The sequence below is a fragment of the Planococcus citri genome, chromosome 2 (genome assembly GCF_950023065.1).
Source record: "Planococcus citri chromosome 2, ihPlaCitr1.1, whole genome shotgun sequence".
Lineage (NCBI taxonomy): Eukaryota > Metazoa > Arthropoda > Insecta > Hemiptera > Pseudococcidae > Planococcus > Planococcus citri.
Window position 1 is genome coordinate 73,057,703 of NC_088678.1, and position 17,091 is coordinate 73,074,793.

Here is a 17,091-nt window from a genome sequence, read left to right on the forward strand (position 1 = left end):
TTGGAACAAAAAGAGGACTTTTTAAAATGCGAAAATCAAATTTTTTTAGATGTTCGGGGCAGGAAGGGGTGGTACAAAAAAATATGAACTTACAACTTTCGAGAATTAGCGTGCCGTCAACTAGGAAGTGACCAACAAAGATGCTATCTAACAGAGACATTCGTGATGTCAACGTCTTCTTTCATCAATGAATATAAGATAAGTATAACTACCCACTTGAATTTTATTCCTTTTGTTTATGATTTCAGATTTCGTAGAATTGTCCAGCGTAACATATATTTCATGCTATTCATTCAGTTGAGTTTTTATCTCTCGGCGGTGGTAAGTGAACATTAATTAACTTAAGTATAATTATTTTGATTTGAAATTTGCACGATTCGATTGTTCAATTTCAAATACTATTTACCTACTTGTATAGATTTGAAACAAAACTCGATGATTTCGAACAAAGGTGTTGAAATGGTACACCCCCCCCCCCCCTCCCCCCGAGAAGATAGGCAAAATGCCCTCAACCTCGGATTTTGAGGAAACGCACAGGGTATGTTTAGTACCCCGAAAAAATAATTTTGGGCCCATAACCGACCCCCTACCCCATCCCCCTCAGTCTGGGGTGGGGACAAAAAAACGTGTTTTTCAGGGGGAAAATTTTGCATCAGCGCGTAATTGAGATTTTATTCTGTGCACGAATAAGTATAGTTAGAAGATACATGAGGGTACCTCCCTGAATTTTTTCAGAACTTTTCATCGCATGGGTGGAGATGAAGGGACAAAAGAAAACTTTAAATCGACATTACTGCGGAACGATGTTGAATTGTTTTTGAAAAAAATTTCCAATTTATATTCATTTGTTTTGTTGGAAATGAAGGATTTGAGCTTTTTCAAAACTTTCATTTTTCAACGTGATTTTTCTTTGAAAGTTCCACTTTTTTGTGGTCTGATCAATTGGGCAGGGTACTCTATTACACCCATTAAAGCAAATTGTTTCCCGAACATAGGAACCTAGAGAACCTCCAAAGGGTGACATAGAAGTAATGTGTTAATTCATTCGTTGTTGTACATATTATTTTTTATTCATCGCATATCTATTGTGTACATTATTTCGTGAAATGTCAAGCAGTGGTTTTTGTATAGATTTTTTAAATCGATTTCGGAAAATTGATGATGCGAGTTATTCTTTCCATATAGGACATTCCATTATAATTTTTGAAGTTTCCGGATGATGTACTATAGAAACGTGATCAGCATCAATTTTATTAACTTTGACAGGGTTTTTGAAATACTGAAAAGTAACAATACGAGGGTTAGATTGAATTTAAATGAGATGATTCTAGAATGCGTGGAAAGAGATATGAATGTATTAATCAAACGTCTTACGCGCCTCTTGATTTCATAAACGAAAAATGCATAAATATTTATGTACCTGTGATAAGCTATATGTTTCGTCCGAATCGATTGGATCTTCGATACACCTGATCAGCTCGCAAGATGATTCTAACAATACCCGAGGTAGTTCGTAATCAAGTAATGCTGTTATTAGACTATAAATTCTGTCGAGTAATTGACCAAAAATGTTCTCATCATTATTCAGCACCGACGATAGCAAAGAAAAACATAGCTTTCTTTTGGATTGCCAATCTCGTTGGTTATTCATCAATTCAATATTCTGTGAAACGTATGCAAATGTACGTATAATTGATTGAGAATGTTTCATTGAAGATAGTTTTGTTTAAGAGGTGTTTACTTCTTTTGTAGCCTTTGTCGGTAATAATGTTCGGATCACGATTACACAAGCCCTGGTCTGTGCTTGTTCTTTATTCGAAAAAGATTCCACACCGACCTGCTTTTGTTTAGCGTGAAATGGTGAACATTCTATTAAGCATAGGTGTCCTCGTTTTCCACGTTTTTCCAAAATATTGGCCACTCCTAAAGCTATCAGTCCTCCTAAACTGTGTCCGATTAGGTAGAATTCGCGGTCATGGTTGAAATTCTTCAAGATGTACTGCAAAAAAAAAAAAAAAATCGATAGTATTAATCAAGGGTAAATTTTGTGATGTGGGTGAAAGGTACATAAATTATAAGTTAAATCCAAGATTCACATCAGCAAAATAATCCGGTAATTTTGTAAGCGGAAAATCTGCAACTTCGCCAAAGTAATACTGAAAGCATAGCTTTTGTCCGGGTAATTTTTTAGCCAATGGTTCCATCGTCATTGCCAGTCCTGTAATTTTTTCCAAATATGTATGCAATTACTTGTACATAAAATGTGTAATAAGCTGGATTATCCGAGTTTTAGGTGGGGGGGGGGGGGAGGGGAGGGAGATGTGCATATCCGAAAACCCAAAAAAGGCCTTTTCTGTCATTTTAGCAAAAAAAAAAAAAAACCACTTCATTTTTTGGACAGCCTAACGAAGTGCTGGTCAAATTCTATTTCAAGGGAATTCCCACCGGTTATTACGTACCTTCTACTCCAGGGAACATGAATACTGTTGACTTTTCATCGAATAGAATTACATTTTCTTTATCGTTTGTTTCGAATGGTATTCGACGAACACACTTGTTCGAAAGCATTTCATCCATAAAGATTTGAATTTGCGATTTCACTTTAGCATCTACGTAAAAAGTACTTGATGATTGAGTGATCGAGGCAAACATTCGTGTCCCTGATTCGGTATTGGAAAATTACCTGATTTTGATCTATGTTCTTTTTCCTCCTTCATTTGATTCAATTTAACAAAAGTCATGTTTTGTAAATCTTTGGGACTGAAGGTTAGATTGAATTCTGATTCAAGAATTTGTTTCAGTTCAATAGCTACTATGGAATCCATTCCTAGTTCTGGTAACGTCCACGACTGATTGATTTTCTTGAAATCTTTAATACCTGAAATGCATCAGAATTTGTTGAAATCATGTTGCTTTTGAAAATTAAGACGGATGTTCGATGATAACTTATTCCTACCTAGTATATTTGCTACAGTGTTGAGGATATTTGAATCCAAATGATGTTTCTCAGCCACTACAATACTGCTTACAATGGGACTGGACGCTTGTTTCATGAATAAGTTCAATGTCTCCAAACAAGATTTGACTTTTTGTTTCAACGTTCCGACTGTAATTTGAGATTGTTTCCATGATTACTCATGTTCGTTGCTCAAGATATCCCAGTTCGAGATAAATTCTAATTTTGTTTCATTGAGTCAAACTGGAATACCGAGGAGAGTATGGAAATTATTGAATGCTGTGACGTCATCTTACTTATAGTAAATGGAATATTTTGTTCTGCAAATTCGGCAACGATACCGACATCATCGATGGCACCCCATTGTACTGCCAATGCTGGTAACTTATCTGCAAATCTGCGTTCACATATCCTTTCCATTGCAGAATTAGCGTATCCATAGTTGGTTTGGCATTGATTGCCCAGACCACAAGCTGCGCTAGAAAATACGACGAAATGTTTCAAATGTGGGCACATTTTTCTGCTCAAGACATCCAGATGTTTCGTTGCAGTTGTCTTCGGCCCATTGCTAATGATAAAATGTTCTTCGGTTTGTTTTGCAAATTCATCATCTTTGAGGATCTACAAAACCATGTGATTTTTGAAAACAATATTCAAAGCTGATTAAGTGGATTATTAGCTGAAGTAAAAGGTACTTACCACGGCGAGATTGAATATTCCCTCTACTGGTCCTAAGGAAACGGCTGTTTGGAGTAGATTTTTTACCTCTGATTCTTTGGTAACGTCTTCTGTGAAGACTCTAACGTTGGCTCCGTACGACTGCCATAGTTTTATTCGATACGATTGATAACCATTTTTTATTCCAGTACGAGAACTAAGTACTATATTACGAGCTCCTCGTACTACCAACCAATCAGTCAACTCCATACCAAATCCTCCCAAACCTCCTGAAATGATACAAATCTAGTGTTATCTTCCTTTTTCGCACATTTGTAATAGATAATTCACTCCTTTATGGCGTTATGTGGTTGATTATGAATGGTCAATTATAAAAACAGAATATATTCATCATTCATACGAACCTACTATAACATACGAACTGCTTTCAGTACAAAGAACTCGAGGTTTAGCTTTCATGTATTTTAATGTTGGTCTAGCTTTAAGGTTGTTCTCTTCATTTCTTATTTTTATCAAAACTTTTCCCATGTGTTTTCCGGCTGCCATATATCTGAATATCGTCGTGAAAAATGTTCGAAATTTTTTACACAATAATGTAGGTCGCTTTTTTGTTGGTACCTAGTTACCTGAAAGCTGATTCTACTTCATTGGCTTGAAAAACGATTCTTTTTATTGGTTTGATAATTCCTTGATTGAGCATGTTTTGCATCCTGTCTCCAATTTCACTAAATAGTTTCGTGTGATTGTGCGCGATAAGATCTAACTGTATGCTATGGAATGTTATGTTCTTTAAGAAATGCCTCAATTCTGAAAAAAAAGCATTTGGTTATCAAATGTCGGTGTCATAAGATGTGATTGTGCATGTTTGTCTTCAAATACCTACCTAGAGAATTGTTTTTGATCATGTCGAATTTTCCAATTTCCAAGAAATTTCCACACTCAGCCAAACATTTGATTGAAGCTTGAAGTTTCTCTTCTGATAGACTGTTGAGAATCACATCAACCCCTCGACTATTTGTCTGTTCCATTATTAATTTTAGAAAAGTGGTATTTCTCGAGTTACCAATGTGGCTTTCAGGAATCTGCACAACAAGTGTTTTTAATAAGAGTAGAACGCGAAAGAAAAGTCGAAGGATTATGAGCAAATTCATTGAAGACTTTCATTTCAAGTTGAAAGCTTCTCAGAAAAAAATTTAGATCAGGAGCTGCTCCTACAGGAAGAGAGGATATTGATCTTCAAAGAGTAAGCATTTTTGAAATACTCAAGAATTTTTTTGTTCTTGCCCTTACCTAACCTGTTTTGAAAATTCCATTTTTTGCCAAATTTACTTGTATGTTTTTCGCCAAAATGAATTGTCGAAGAAATATTGGTTTTTGTCGATATTGTCATGAAGCCTGAGCCTCCCCCTTCCTCCATTGAAACGTTCCGAAAAATATTTCAGGGGTCTGGAAAGTTGGAAAAATTAGTCCATAAAGGGAAAACTCATCATTGAAAAAAAAAAATTGAAAAGTTAAATTCTCAGTATTTTACCAAAAATCTGCTCTCTTTGAACATTCATGTTTTTCCTCTAGGAGCATATACCCGGAGCCAAGAATTTTTTCTTAATTTGCTCGAAATTTCTGTCACTTGATTATAAGATACAATATGAAATTTCATTTTGTACTTGAGGGAACGTTTTCCTGATGAATTCAACTTTTTCTGAGGTTCCGACGGTTGTGAAAATTGTGCAGTTGTAATGAAGGCATATGTTAATGGCTGCCTGACCAATTCCACCGCTGCCCGCGTGTATAAGTACGGAAGATCCTGGTTTCAAATTCATTTTGAAAAACAAAGCGTAAACAACCTGCAGTGTGTTCCAAAGAACATTATTAAAACATATTTTATATGAACTTGAACTTAATTGTGAATAATTTCAATATTTTGTAAATTACCGTGAGGTATACTTCTGGGATAGTGGCTGCCTCTTCTAAAGTTATATGATCTGGTACTTTCCACGTCATATTGAGAGTCGTTTCAACCATTGTTGCGATAGCTTCCTTCGGAAGTAGTCCCATAATACGCGTTCCAGTTTCATTTCTACCCGAAAATTCTGTACCAATGTGGCACTGTACGTGCAAATTAATTGAATTAGTTTCCTATATATTCTGTCAAGTTTGGCTTGCCCATCAAAATACCTGCCTCTGATAGACGATCGTAAATGGGTGAATCCGATGGAGACATTTTTCCACTGGCTAACATAATATCTCGGAAATTAAGACTACTGTAGTAAACGTAAGCTACATTTGCGTTGGAATTTAGATGCCTGCGGTAATCGGATAAATGAACAGAAATTATGGTTAATAATTTCTCGAAGTCTACGAATTTGTTTTAGAAAAATGGATAATGTTACGTTTGCGGATTCAGAGGTCCTTCGACCCATTTAATTGATGAAAAATTGCCTCGTTCTTCGACCGTGCAAAATGCATGAGCAGCTTCTGTTTCTCGGACTGATTCAGTTTTCAAATGACAGTAACAACCCCAGTGTCCATCTTTGTAAACATTATGCGATAAATTCTTATCTAATTGCGATGTGTAGAATGAGTTTTCCAACGAAAAATTCGCCGCCTCTGGATCCATTATGAAAACAAACCTTTGAATCCCAAAAATTGGACGTGAAATTAATTCCAGCTAACCACTGAAATGGTGGAAGTTTTGGTCTGAGAGTGTACTCGAGGAGGTAGGGTCAATTTCCTTGATAATTTTGATTTCAAAATATTATCTGAAGACTAATAAAAGGGAAGACGAGTGGAAAATGTCGAAATTCTGTAGATTCCTTATATTTGTTGACCAAACAAAGCAAGCTTTTAGGGCAAAAAAAAGGCGAGGGTTTGTATTCGTGTCTTTTCATCTCAACTCCTTCAAGTCTAAAAACGGCGTACCTTAAATCTTTTCCGATATCTTCTCTTCTGATACAATTTGAGAATCCTATTATTCCATTTTCCGGATCTTTTTCGGTGTAAATGACCAATTTTTCATTTCTATTGGAGTCGATTGTCTTCAGTTCATTTTGAATGTTCGATACCCAAGCAAACGAATCACCATGCACTTTGATCCCTTTAAACGTTTGCTTGGTTTCCTTCAACTGTAAATTGTCATCAGCAAAATTCCAAAAAATAGCCATAATTGAAGACGTCATAACAAAAAGGGGTATATATGACACATATGTCCTTTTTGAGACGAATCCATATTGTTATTCTTTAGACCTTCCTCTATCATATGAAACCACCCCCACTTCACAAAGTCGAAAAACCAGTGAGATATCACCATTTTAAAACTGTGAAGTCAATTAAAAATTTACTTTTTCAGAGATTATGGGTTACTCATGGTCGATTTTGTGTTGTCAACCATTATTTACCTGGTTTAAATCCAAAAATTTGCTCAAAAACATTTTTATAAATCAATAAAAAAAATTTTAAAAAAATTGGCCAAAAAAACTTGTCTTTTTTGTTGTTTTTTTTTACTCAACATAGCGATCTTTTTTCAGAGATAATGGGTTACTCATGGTCGATTTTGTGTTATCAACCATTGTTTATCTGGTTTAAATCCAAAAATTTGCTCAAAAACATTTTTAAATCAAAAAATAAATTGGCCAATTTTTCGCTTCAAAAAGGACATATAATATGAAATGTTTGAACGCTTACCGCTAACACACGGTTTCCTCCAGACTGATGGTGCATAGCATTTCATATAGTTAGATAGTGAGAAAATAAGATAAAATCGTCACCATGTTCAAATATGCACATTTCTAAACTTCACAAGCACTCAAACTTTCAAACAGTTTTTTCTCAAAATACAACTTTCACACATATGTCCTTTTTGCTATGACGTCTTCAATTGTAAAGACATGAATAAATGATATTCAATTGGGCTAAGTAAAGGCATTTTAAATTGTGTACGAACTTTGTTCAAGAGTAGAATTCGCTTTGTTGCGTTGATTTTACGGCTGAAGCAAACATTAAATCCTAAATTTTCATAAATATTGACATTTTTGTCGATTGTTTCTTTCGTGATGAGGTATCCGTTATCTTTCAACGCGTTGCGTATGTTTTCTAATTCCTGAAAACAAAAATGATCACTTTTATGACTGAATAATTTAATAATAAGATGCACTCATAGTGTTATAAAGGCTCTACATACGTCATGTTTTCCCCGTATGTTTGACAAAGCTATCAAAGTAGCACTTTTATCGTTGGGTAATTTTTCATTTGATATGGCGATCTCATGTGGCATCTGAATGGCAGCTTCTTGATCGGAGTTTGGTAATAAGATGTTGATATTTCCCTAAATAGGTTATAGTCTACGTGAAACTTGAAATTCTTGGGGTAGATTGTTTGTGCACCAAAAAATTCAAGTTTCCTTTTTTGAATTTTTTGATGAAGTTACCTCGAGATCAATCTAAATAGGTTGAAATTCCGCGAGAAATTCAAATAATCCAACGAAAAATGCTTCTGAGCATTTTTGAAAAGCTGTCCAAAAGTTTAACCCATTTTAAAAAGTAGCAAGTAGGTAGCTGGACATCATTTTTAAAAAAAAAAAAAATGCCCGAAAATCAAACCTCAGTTTTAAGGTCAAAATTCTTCAAAAATGGTCAAAAATTTTTTTTGATAGAGATATTCGAATTTTTCACGAAATTTTAATCCATCCTGATAGGTTGCAGGGCTCCATCTTCAAAATTTCCGAAAATTACGGTCAAATTTTGGGCTCAAAATTATTCGAATTTTTCATTAATCATGACAACAATTTTTTTTCGCCCGTTGGTCTGAGGAGTAGTGAAGCTTTTGAATATAATATGTGCTTGCTGTGCTTTTAAAAAAATTGTGAACCAATGACGTACCTGGATTAAGGGTTTATCATTCAATGCGTCCATAATTGCAGGTGATACAATATCCTCTGTAGTGTAACCAGGATCGAGTAATTCATACGTTTTTATTTGAAATTCCATCGTGTTTTGCAGTACTATGTTAACGGATAGTCGAATCGCCTCATTCTGATCAGTTTTCTATTTGAAAATTTCATTTTCAAATTATGAACGATTGATAATATCGTATCACATAGAAGTTGTGATGAATTCCATACCTTTTCGCAGGTGTAAGGTATAAATTTATAATTTTCCAACATCGGCTCCGCTAGACTTCTTTGACGAGAGATTGTGGAGCAGCGGAAATCCCACATTTGAATACCACCCGAACTGATGAGACGATGGATGGGATGGGAATGGACGGGAAGTGCTAGAATACGAGTATAATTATGCTTTTAAATTGGCACAATTCCAACTCTATGGAAACTTGGTTATCAAAAATTGCTTACTGCGGTTTGCCTCGTCCAAAGACTGTAGTATTTGAAAGTGTTTTTCAAAATCAATGACGATTTTCTGTATGGAAGTCGGTATGAGAAGTTCACGAGTGTCAATGCTCAGTAGCTGCAGTTGGGCCATGGTGTCCATGAAACTGATGAAATTATCATGCCATTGCACCTCGCCATATGTACCTTAAATACGAATTTTTTAGGTATTTACCTAAGAATTTTTCAGCAGCGCAATCAATGACGTCACTTACCATCGCAGTTCACCTTAACGACCTTTTTGAATAATCCTTTGTATTGGTATCCTCGAAGCCTCAATTCCTTGTAGAAATCGCTGGTGCTTAGATAGTTATAGTCTGAACTTGAAACTATATCGTTGGTCATTGTTGTATTCTCGAATTCTTTATCAACGTTTTCCAGTATTCGTATAGTTCCTGAGGCTACAGTAGCGCCGCTTTCACTTACTTCAAAACCTTTAGCACCAATTTGAATTGTTACGTGAAACTTGAGGACATCTGAAACGAGTTTAAATTGAGTTAGAAGAATGCAGTTTCTTGTTTCGATTTGTTTTAAATGAAGATTAAATCGGTGGAACCTTTCTCAGGTACATTGGTTGCTCGTTCAAAACGAACATTTTCGAAAATCACCGGTATCTGGGTGGGTTTCTTTCCATGAATGGTGGAAAATGTTTCTAGAACTAGCCACTGAGAAGAAAATCCACGTTGTTACTTTTTTTGTACCTAAACTAGATCATTTATTTTCATAGCTCGTCAACAAACCAAGTATCCTAATCCAGGGTACAGATTTCTTCCATCTATAACGTGATCCTTAATGAACTCGTATTCATCATTGCTCGATCGTATGATAAAATTTCGTTCGGTGATTAACTCTTCATCGGTTAGTCTACCTACTGACCATTGTTCATCATGTTGCCATTTGATCAGTGGTGAAATCATCGGAGTCGATCTGCTGACTGGAAATTCTACAGGCGGGTACAACGCACCCAACTTAGGAACGCATCCTGCTTCGTATAGTCTGCAAAAGTGCAGAAGTATAATTATTTTGATTAAAAAAAGACCTGAAGGTGCATTTTTGTGGCAACGTTGTCTAAGTAGGCGGATACATACTTTCCTAACGAGTTGAAAAAAAATTCAATCTCATTCTTATGATTTTTCATCGTTAATGAAATATTTGATACGGTTTTGGGTAGAGAACGTTCGAGTATGGTATTCAGGATACCGTGAGGAGCTATTTCAATAGTTATCGCATTAGAAGGAATATGGCGACAACCCTCTTCAAATAATACTGGATTCTGTAAATTGTGGGCGTGGTATTCGGCCGAAGAGTATTTTACTCTTTTCATATTCCATTCTTGTTCCGGAGCAGAAGTACAGATCCATTTTTCTGAACGAAGTTTTGGCTCGGGGATGATCTAAAAATAATTGCAATAGGATTATTTTTGTATCATGATGAACTGATGTATCTCAATGAAATGAATGAATACTTGACTCGATCTCACCTTTCTCAAATGCGAAACGAATTTCGGACCTAGTGGAGCAATGCACTGACTGTGGTACGCTATATTAGCTGTGTTAACTTTTCGAACAAATATTTTTTTTTCTGTTAGCTGTTCGATAAATGGTCCCATTATCGAAGTCGGCCCAGATATTGTGCAGCTGTTTGGAGAATTGTGACAGGCGATTTCGATTCCGGCTGGGACAAGATCTTTCATAGTTTCATAACCTTCTCCTGTAAATATGCACAATTACACATGGTTCTTGAAAATTTTGCTAGAAAAGTACCTAGAGCCTTGAAAAAAATATCCAAAAAAATGACGTCGTTCCCGCACTCTCCAGTTTTGAGTAAAAACTGGCTCTCGTACTACATATAATTATTCAAAAATGAGACGTGATTTTCAGAATTTTGGGAAAATTCTCGTACAGTCTATCAAAATGGGATCAAAGGCAAACATTTTAAATATCTCAGAAAATGTTTTTTCGCGTTTTGGAAAAATTTTGGGCTTAGAATTGGGTCATTATTATCGAGAGTTGAGAAAAAAGTGTCATGCAACCATGCAACCCATCAAGATTGGTTACAGTTACCTACAGCATAAAATCCAAAATGTTTGTCAAAACTTTTTCTAAGCACTTTTGAAAAATTTTGTGCCTAGAATTAGGTCCTGATGTTTTTTGGAAAAGGTACTATGAGACCGATCAAAATGGGTTAAAATTTGTCAAGAAATTCAAACACTTTGGCAAAGAGATTTTTTGACCATTGTTGATGAATTTTGAGAGCTAAATTAGAGCATGATTGTTATTATATGAAACGAAACGTCAAGTGGCCTATGAAAACAAGTTATACTTTCGCGACAAATTGAAATATTTCGACAAACAAGTGTTTTTGAGCATTGGATCTCTCGAAAAATTTGAATCCAGTTTCGAAAGCATTTTTTGTCAGTTAACCCTTTCGAGGTCGAGGAGGTTCCGGGGTACGCAAATTATAAATCTGGTGATTTTGTCAAAAGACATGTCTCCAAAGTTACAAAACAGAAAAAAAATTATCAAAAAATGAAAAATTCCAATCGCAAAAGAGGAAATTTGAAAAAACAATTTTGCTCATATTCAATTAGAGAAATGAGCGATGGAATGAAAAAAACAGTGTAAATTATTAAGTTACAGAAACTGAAAATAAAAACCAATAGACACGTTAAAAATATGAACATAATAAATTTTAAGGAAGGAAAAAAAATTAAAAATTGAAAAAAAGGTCAAGCCGCATTTCCTAAAGTTACCAATATCCAAAGGACCAGAAATCACAGTCTGGTGAAAAATGAATATAAGAAATAAGAATTTATGTCACCAAGAGAGCTTTTTTCATGAAGTTGAAAAATGGCATCGCATATCCAACACTAAGGAAAAATTGAAATTTTAATTGACAAATCAATACAATCCTGAAAATTGACTCAATTTGATGCTTTCTGAGTCCAATGGTTTCCATTTCAAAACATTTTATCTGTTGGTTTTGGGATAGAACATGGAAAAGTGCATCAGAAAATTATCAGACAGGTAGTGGAAAAAGGAAACCTGTAGTCGCAAATAGACAGTTTTTATTCTATACTGGAGACAAAACTGTTTTGATCAGGCTCAGAGTAGGGTTTGCGATGCGGGTTTCATTTCAAAAAACGTTATCTGGTCATTTTGAGATGAAACATAAAAAAATGCATTGGGAAATCACCAGACAGCGTGTGCAAAAAGGTAACTTGTGGTCATAAATAGACAGTTTTTATTCTGCAGATCTGCACAGATGAGTTTTCTATTTGGATTAGGTGTAAATTCTCAAAAAATCCTAAATGGAGTCTTTCCATTTCAAAAAGTTTTATCTGGTGGTTTTTGGATAAAACATGAAAAATTGGATCGAAATATCACCATATAGGGTGTGCAAAAAGGGAACCTGTAGTCGCAAATATAAGTACAGTTTTTATTGTACACTGATGACATTACCATTTTGATAAGGTTCAGATTTGCAGAAAATGTCAAAGAGTAGGGTTTGCGATGTGGGTTTCATTTTTAAAAATTCCATCTGGTGGTTTTGGGATAAAACATGAAAAAATGCACTGAAAAATCACCAGATAGGGTGTCGAATATTGACAGGTTGTATTCCACTAGATGAGTTTTCTATTTGGCTAAGTCGAAAATCTCGAACTGCTACTCGCTGAAATTTGCGATGCGGTTTCAATTTCAATGAGTTTTATTTGATTATTTTGTGATGCAACATGACGAAATGCATCAAAAAATCACCAGACAGGGTGTGCAAAAGAGAAACTAGTATTCGGATATAGACAGTTTTTATTCCACATTGATGAGGTTTTTATTTGGCTAAGTTGAAAATCTCATAAAATGCTACTGACACAGATTTGCGATGCGGTTTCCAATTTAGTAATTTTTATCTGATGGTTTTGAAATGCAATATGACAAAATGGGTTAGAAAATCACCAGATGGGGTGTGCATAACTCAAACTGTAGTCGGACACCGATGATTTGTAAATTGATTATGTTTCTTGTAGTAGATGTTTTTATGGATTTACTGTGTTGATTTGCGACTGGTTTATGCGTTCTATTGGGTGTCTGAAAATCGTATTCGAACAACTGCACGATGTTGAACTCAGAAAGCATCAGATTGAGTCAATTTTCAGGATTGTTTGATTTGTCAATTAAAATTTCAATTTTTCCTTAGTGTTGGATATGCGATGCGATTTTTCAACTTCATGAAAAAAGCTCTCTTGGTGACATAAATTCTTATTTCTAATATTCATTTTTCACCAGACTGTGATTTCTGGTCCTTTGGATATTGGTAACTTTAGGAAATGCGGCTTGACCTTTTTTTCAATTTTTAATTTTTTTTCCTTCCTTAAAATTTATTATGTTCATATTTTTAACGTGTCTGTTGGTTTTTATTTTCAGTTTCTGTAACTTAATAATCTACACTGTTTTTTTCATTCCATCGCTCATTTCTCTAATCGAATATGAGCAAAATTGTTTTTTCAAATTTCCTCTTTTGCGATTGGAATTTTTCATTTTTTGATAATTTTTTTTTCTGTTTTGTAACTTCGGAGACATGTCTTTTGACAAAATCACCAGATTTATAATTTGCGTACCCCGGAACCTCCTCGACCTCGAAAGGGTTAAGGACTGAGACGTGGACCAAAATATGTATTTTACCAACTGCAGCCATCGTGCCATGAACTAATGCAGTTTCCACCGACTCCAATCCACGATAATAAGCAACCAGCATCGTTTGTTCAGCCGTGAAGCAATTGTCAGCGTATCCGCATCCTAATTCTCCGTGGGAATGGCCGATTATTCCATCAGGTTCAATACCAATCGCTTTCAAAGTATCGAATAATGCAATCTGCGGTGAAATAAGCACAACTTTAAACTCTTTCACGGATTTGAAATGCTGAAAATTCTAGAAAACAATCGCAGAAAGTACTTGAATCGCCGCAATTCCTACAAACGCGTTTAAAATATAATCGAAAATTTTCGGATCATCTTCTGTAATTATTTTAATCAAATCGAGTCCTTTGGTTCGAAGTGTTTCGTGACATTTGCGTATTGATTCGGCAAATATGGGCAAATTCATCAATGATTTTCCCATTGCTGGCCATTGTGATCCCATACCCGAAAAGACAAACCATACGGGTCGTTTATCACCGGAAAACAACTGAAAATTTTATTCAGTTGAGAAGGTAATTCGTTATTTGAGAAATTTATTCTCGAGGAATTCTTACTGCTTTGGATTTTGTGTGAGGAGAGTCTTTGTGTGAAATAATATATCCTCTTTGTGAATGACCGCTGATATCATCGCTGAAAATTTCATGCAGCAAGGCTACGTATTCTTCATCTTGGTAATTTTTTTCAATCTGGTTTTAAATCAAGAATAAATGGTTGATAATTATTAATTTCAAGAGGTGGTGGGGGCGTGAAGAAGCTTAAAGACTTGCATCATTCAAAATACAATCCACAGCTTCTTCAGTACGACCTGAAACTGCTACTATTATTGGTATCGTTTCGCTGTTGGATGCTCTGGATTTTTTAATTTTGTGATGAGGTGTAAGTAGAATATGTCCATTAGCTCCACCTGCACCAAATGAATTCAAAGCGAAATATTCTCCTTCCAGTGGCGTTGGTTTTATTACAACCTTTAAAATGGGTACAGAATTATGATCTATTCATAAAATTCCGTCTAATGATCTATGCAACGTGCTCCGTACTTCTAGTTTACCGTTGTGCAAACCATTGATCTTTGGGTTAGGATTATTGAAATGTAAATGCGGTGGAATCAGGCCACTTTCGAAAGATATGATTAATTTAGCAATGCCACATAAAGCAGCAGCTGATTCAGTATGGCCCATATTCGATTTAACGGAACCTATTTTCAGTGGAGTTTTTCGTCCTTCGCAGAAAAACTCTTCGATTGATGTGCCTTCCACAACATCTCCAGCCTAAGAATTTTTACACATATGGAGTTAAAATTGAATTTTGGTACCTTGAATGTATCTGTTACATTTGATTAGAATGTATTTTCATCATTTTTACCGGCGTTCCTGTTCCATGAGCTTCCAGGTACGAGATCGATTGCGGATCGAGGTTGATCTTTTTGTAGAATTGTTCGTAGAGTTGTTTTTGCTGAGTGATAGAAGGATACGCGAATCCTTCCACTTTTAATCCGTCACAGTTGGTTGTCGAATGAACAATATTGGCGTAAATCCTTTTCGCATGCTTTCGTTTTTGTACAAAAATGCTCACCACTGCTTCGCTTCTAATATAACCATCAGCTGCGAAATTTTCATCCATAAGTGACGAATTAAGTCGATGTTGTAGGATTCAGCGTCTGGATTTGGTATAAAAATATCTTACCAGTGATGTCAAAGGGTCTAGAATGTCCTGCTGTACTTAGCAATACAGTTTGCTTCATATACTCTTTGGTGGAAAAACTAAAATTAGGTGCACACACAATGGCTGCTTCACATTGACCGCATTGAATGTATTTAATGGCCATGTCCAAAGCGTATGCGGACGATGAACATGCCGTGTTCACTCCACAACTAGGTCCTGTTTTTGGATGCGCAAATTGTATTAAAGGCGTTTTACTTTGTTGTAAAAAATACCCCATTTCAAATGGTCTATTACATACCATGTAAATCCAAATAATTTGAAATCCTGTTGGCGGCTGTGAATTGGCCCCTTTGAACGGCCGCGTTGTGATCTCCGGTTTTAGTCTCTCGAGCTGGATCACCCTCATCGCTGCCATCCCAAATTCCGCAGATAACTGCTATATTTTTACCTTTTATTTGCTGCGGATTGTAACCTTTGCACAGAAAATTGTTTGCATTTCTTGTGAATTTTTTCGAATGGATTTCAGCTCGTACGATTTAGCGAATTTTATATACCTGCATCCAAAATTGCTTCGAACGTTTTCTCAAGAAGTATCCTCGAGGCGACAGTCATGGCTTCAGCTTGCTGATGAGTGACGTGGAAAAACATGTGATCGAAACGATCGATCTTTTTTACCGATCCCATTGTTACACCTTTACGAAAAAAATTGCAATTCAATCGTTGAATTGTTTGTTTGATTTTTTAAAAAATTGAAAAATGTAGGTACCTATTTAGTAAGAAAAATTATTTGGGGTATTTTAAACTTACCGGTGCCATATCTGTGAACTACGGAAACCATATCTTTTCCCGACAATAAATTGTCTTTGAGTTCTTGAACATTTTCACTGTCTGGAAACACTCCAGAAATTCCAGATATAACAACATCATCCGAGTTGTAAACATTGTCGCTTCGTGTTGCCATCGTATCATGCAGACTTTGACACAAACAGAGTCGAAATAAAACTATGAAATGATCTATGGCGTTGTTAGTTGTAAAATGAGGTTGTGGAGCAGAATTCGCTGGGATTTAAGTATCATAGGTTAATGCTCATAGAAAGGAAAATAGCCGGAATAAAATGAATATGTAAATTTGTTTGCAAATAAATTTCAAACTTGTTTGGAATGTGTTCATATTGCCACGTTTGAATACCACAATTATAATTGTTTTTGTGAGTTTAATGTATTAGAAATTTCACTAAGTGCAATTTTATGTTAAATAACGATTTAGCTCTGGCTGGAAGAAGAATTTGAATGTAAAATGCATTTCTGTACGATTTCTGGGTAATCCGTTTACTAGTCGCATTTTTCAAAATTTCAATGTTATCAACAACTATAATGAGTAGGTATTAGGTACATAATACGTAATGTGGACATGACACTGAATTGCATAGCGTTCGGTTTATTTATTATTATTCGTGTTACCGAGTGATTGCAGAAAGGGAGGTGGGTGAGAGTATGTTTTGTTTGCGTTATTTCAAGTTCATCAAAATATTTTTGTTTTGGTTGAAATCCGAATTTTTTCCAGTTATTCATTACCTGTATAAAACTAGTACGTATCAACTCGAAATATACCTCACGTACTGTATTTTAATTTCCACGAGATTCGAAATTTTCGATTTTTTCTTTTCAAAAACTGTGGAAACCGAAGATCCGCTGGAGGCTCCAGAACGGTTCGAATGGAG

General features: G+C 35.4%; 1 protein-coding gene across 1 annotated transcript; it reads right to left on the bottom strand.

Annotated features, from left to right (window-relative positions):
• Positions 1-1,048: 1,048 nt before the first annotated feature.
• Positions 1,049-16,436, bottom strand: LOC135837663 (fatty acid synthase-like). Its single transcript, XM_065353016.1, has 37 exons — positions 16,178-16,436; positions 15,925-16,062; positions 15,669-15,842; positions 15,392-15,586; positions 15,071-15,309; positions 14,746-14,976; positions 14,476-14,673; positions 14,263-14,394; positions 13,965-14,195; positions 13,694-13,883; positions 10,495-10,724; positions 10,103-10,407; positions 9,755-10,010; positions 9,571-9,679; positions 9,230-9,490; positions 8,982-9,161; positions 8,751-8,902; positions 8,509-8,673; positions 7,812-7,955; positions 7,575-7,730; positions 6,554-6,756; positions 6,025-6,264; positions 5,814-5,937; positions 5,567-5,740; positions 5,299-5,478; positions 4,518-4,716; positions 4,261-4,441; positions 4,039-4,184; positions 3,656-3,903; positions 3,253-3,577; positions 2,957-3,106; positions 2,684-2,878; positions 2,460-2,609; positions 2,097-2,218; positions 1,742-1,999; positions 1,421-1,663; positions 1,049-1,279 (listed from the first exon to the last, which is right to left on the bottom strand). Exons 1-37 carry the CDS (start codon positions 16,329-16,331, stop codon positions 1,169-1,171), a joined length of 7,089 nt encoding a protein of 2,362 aa, XP_065209088.1. The 5' UTR covers positions 16,332-16,436; the 3' UTR covers positions 1,049-1,168.
• Between the last annotated feature and the right edge of the window lie 655 nt (positions 16,437-17,091).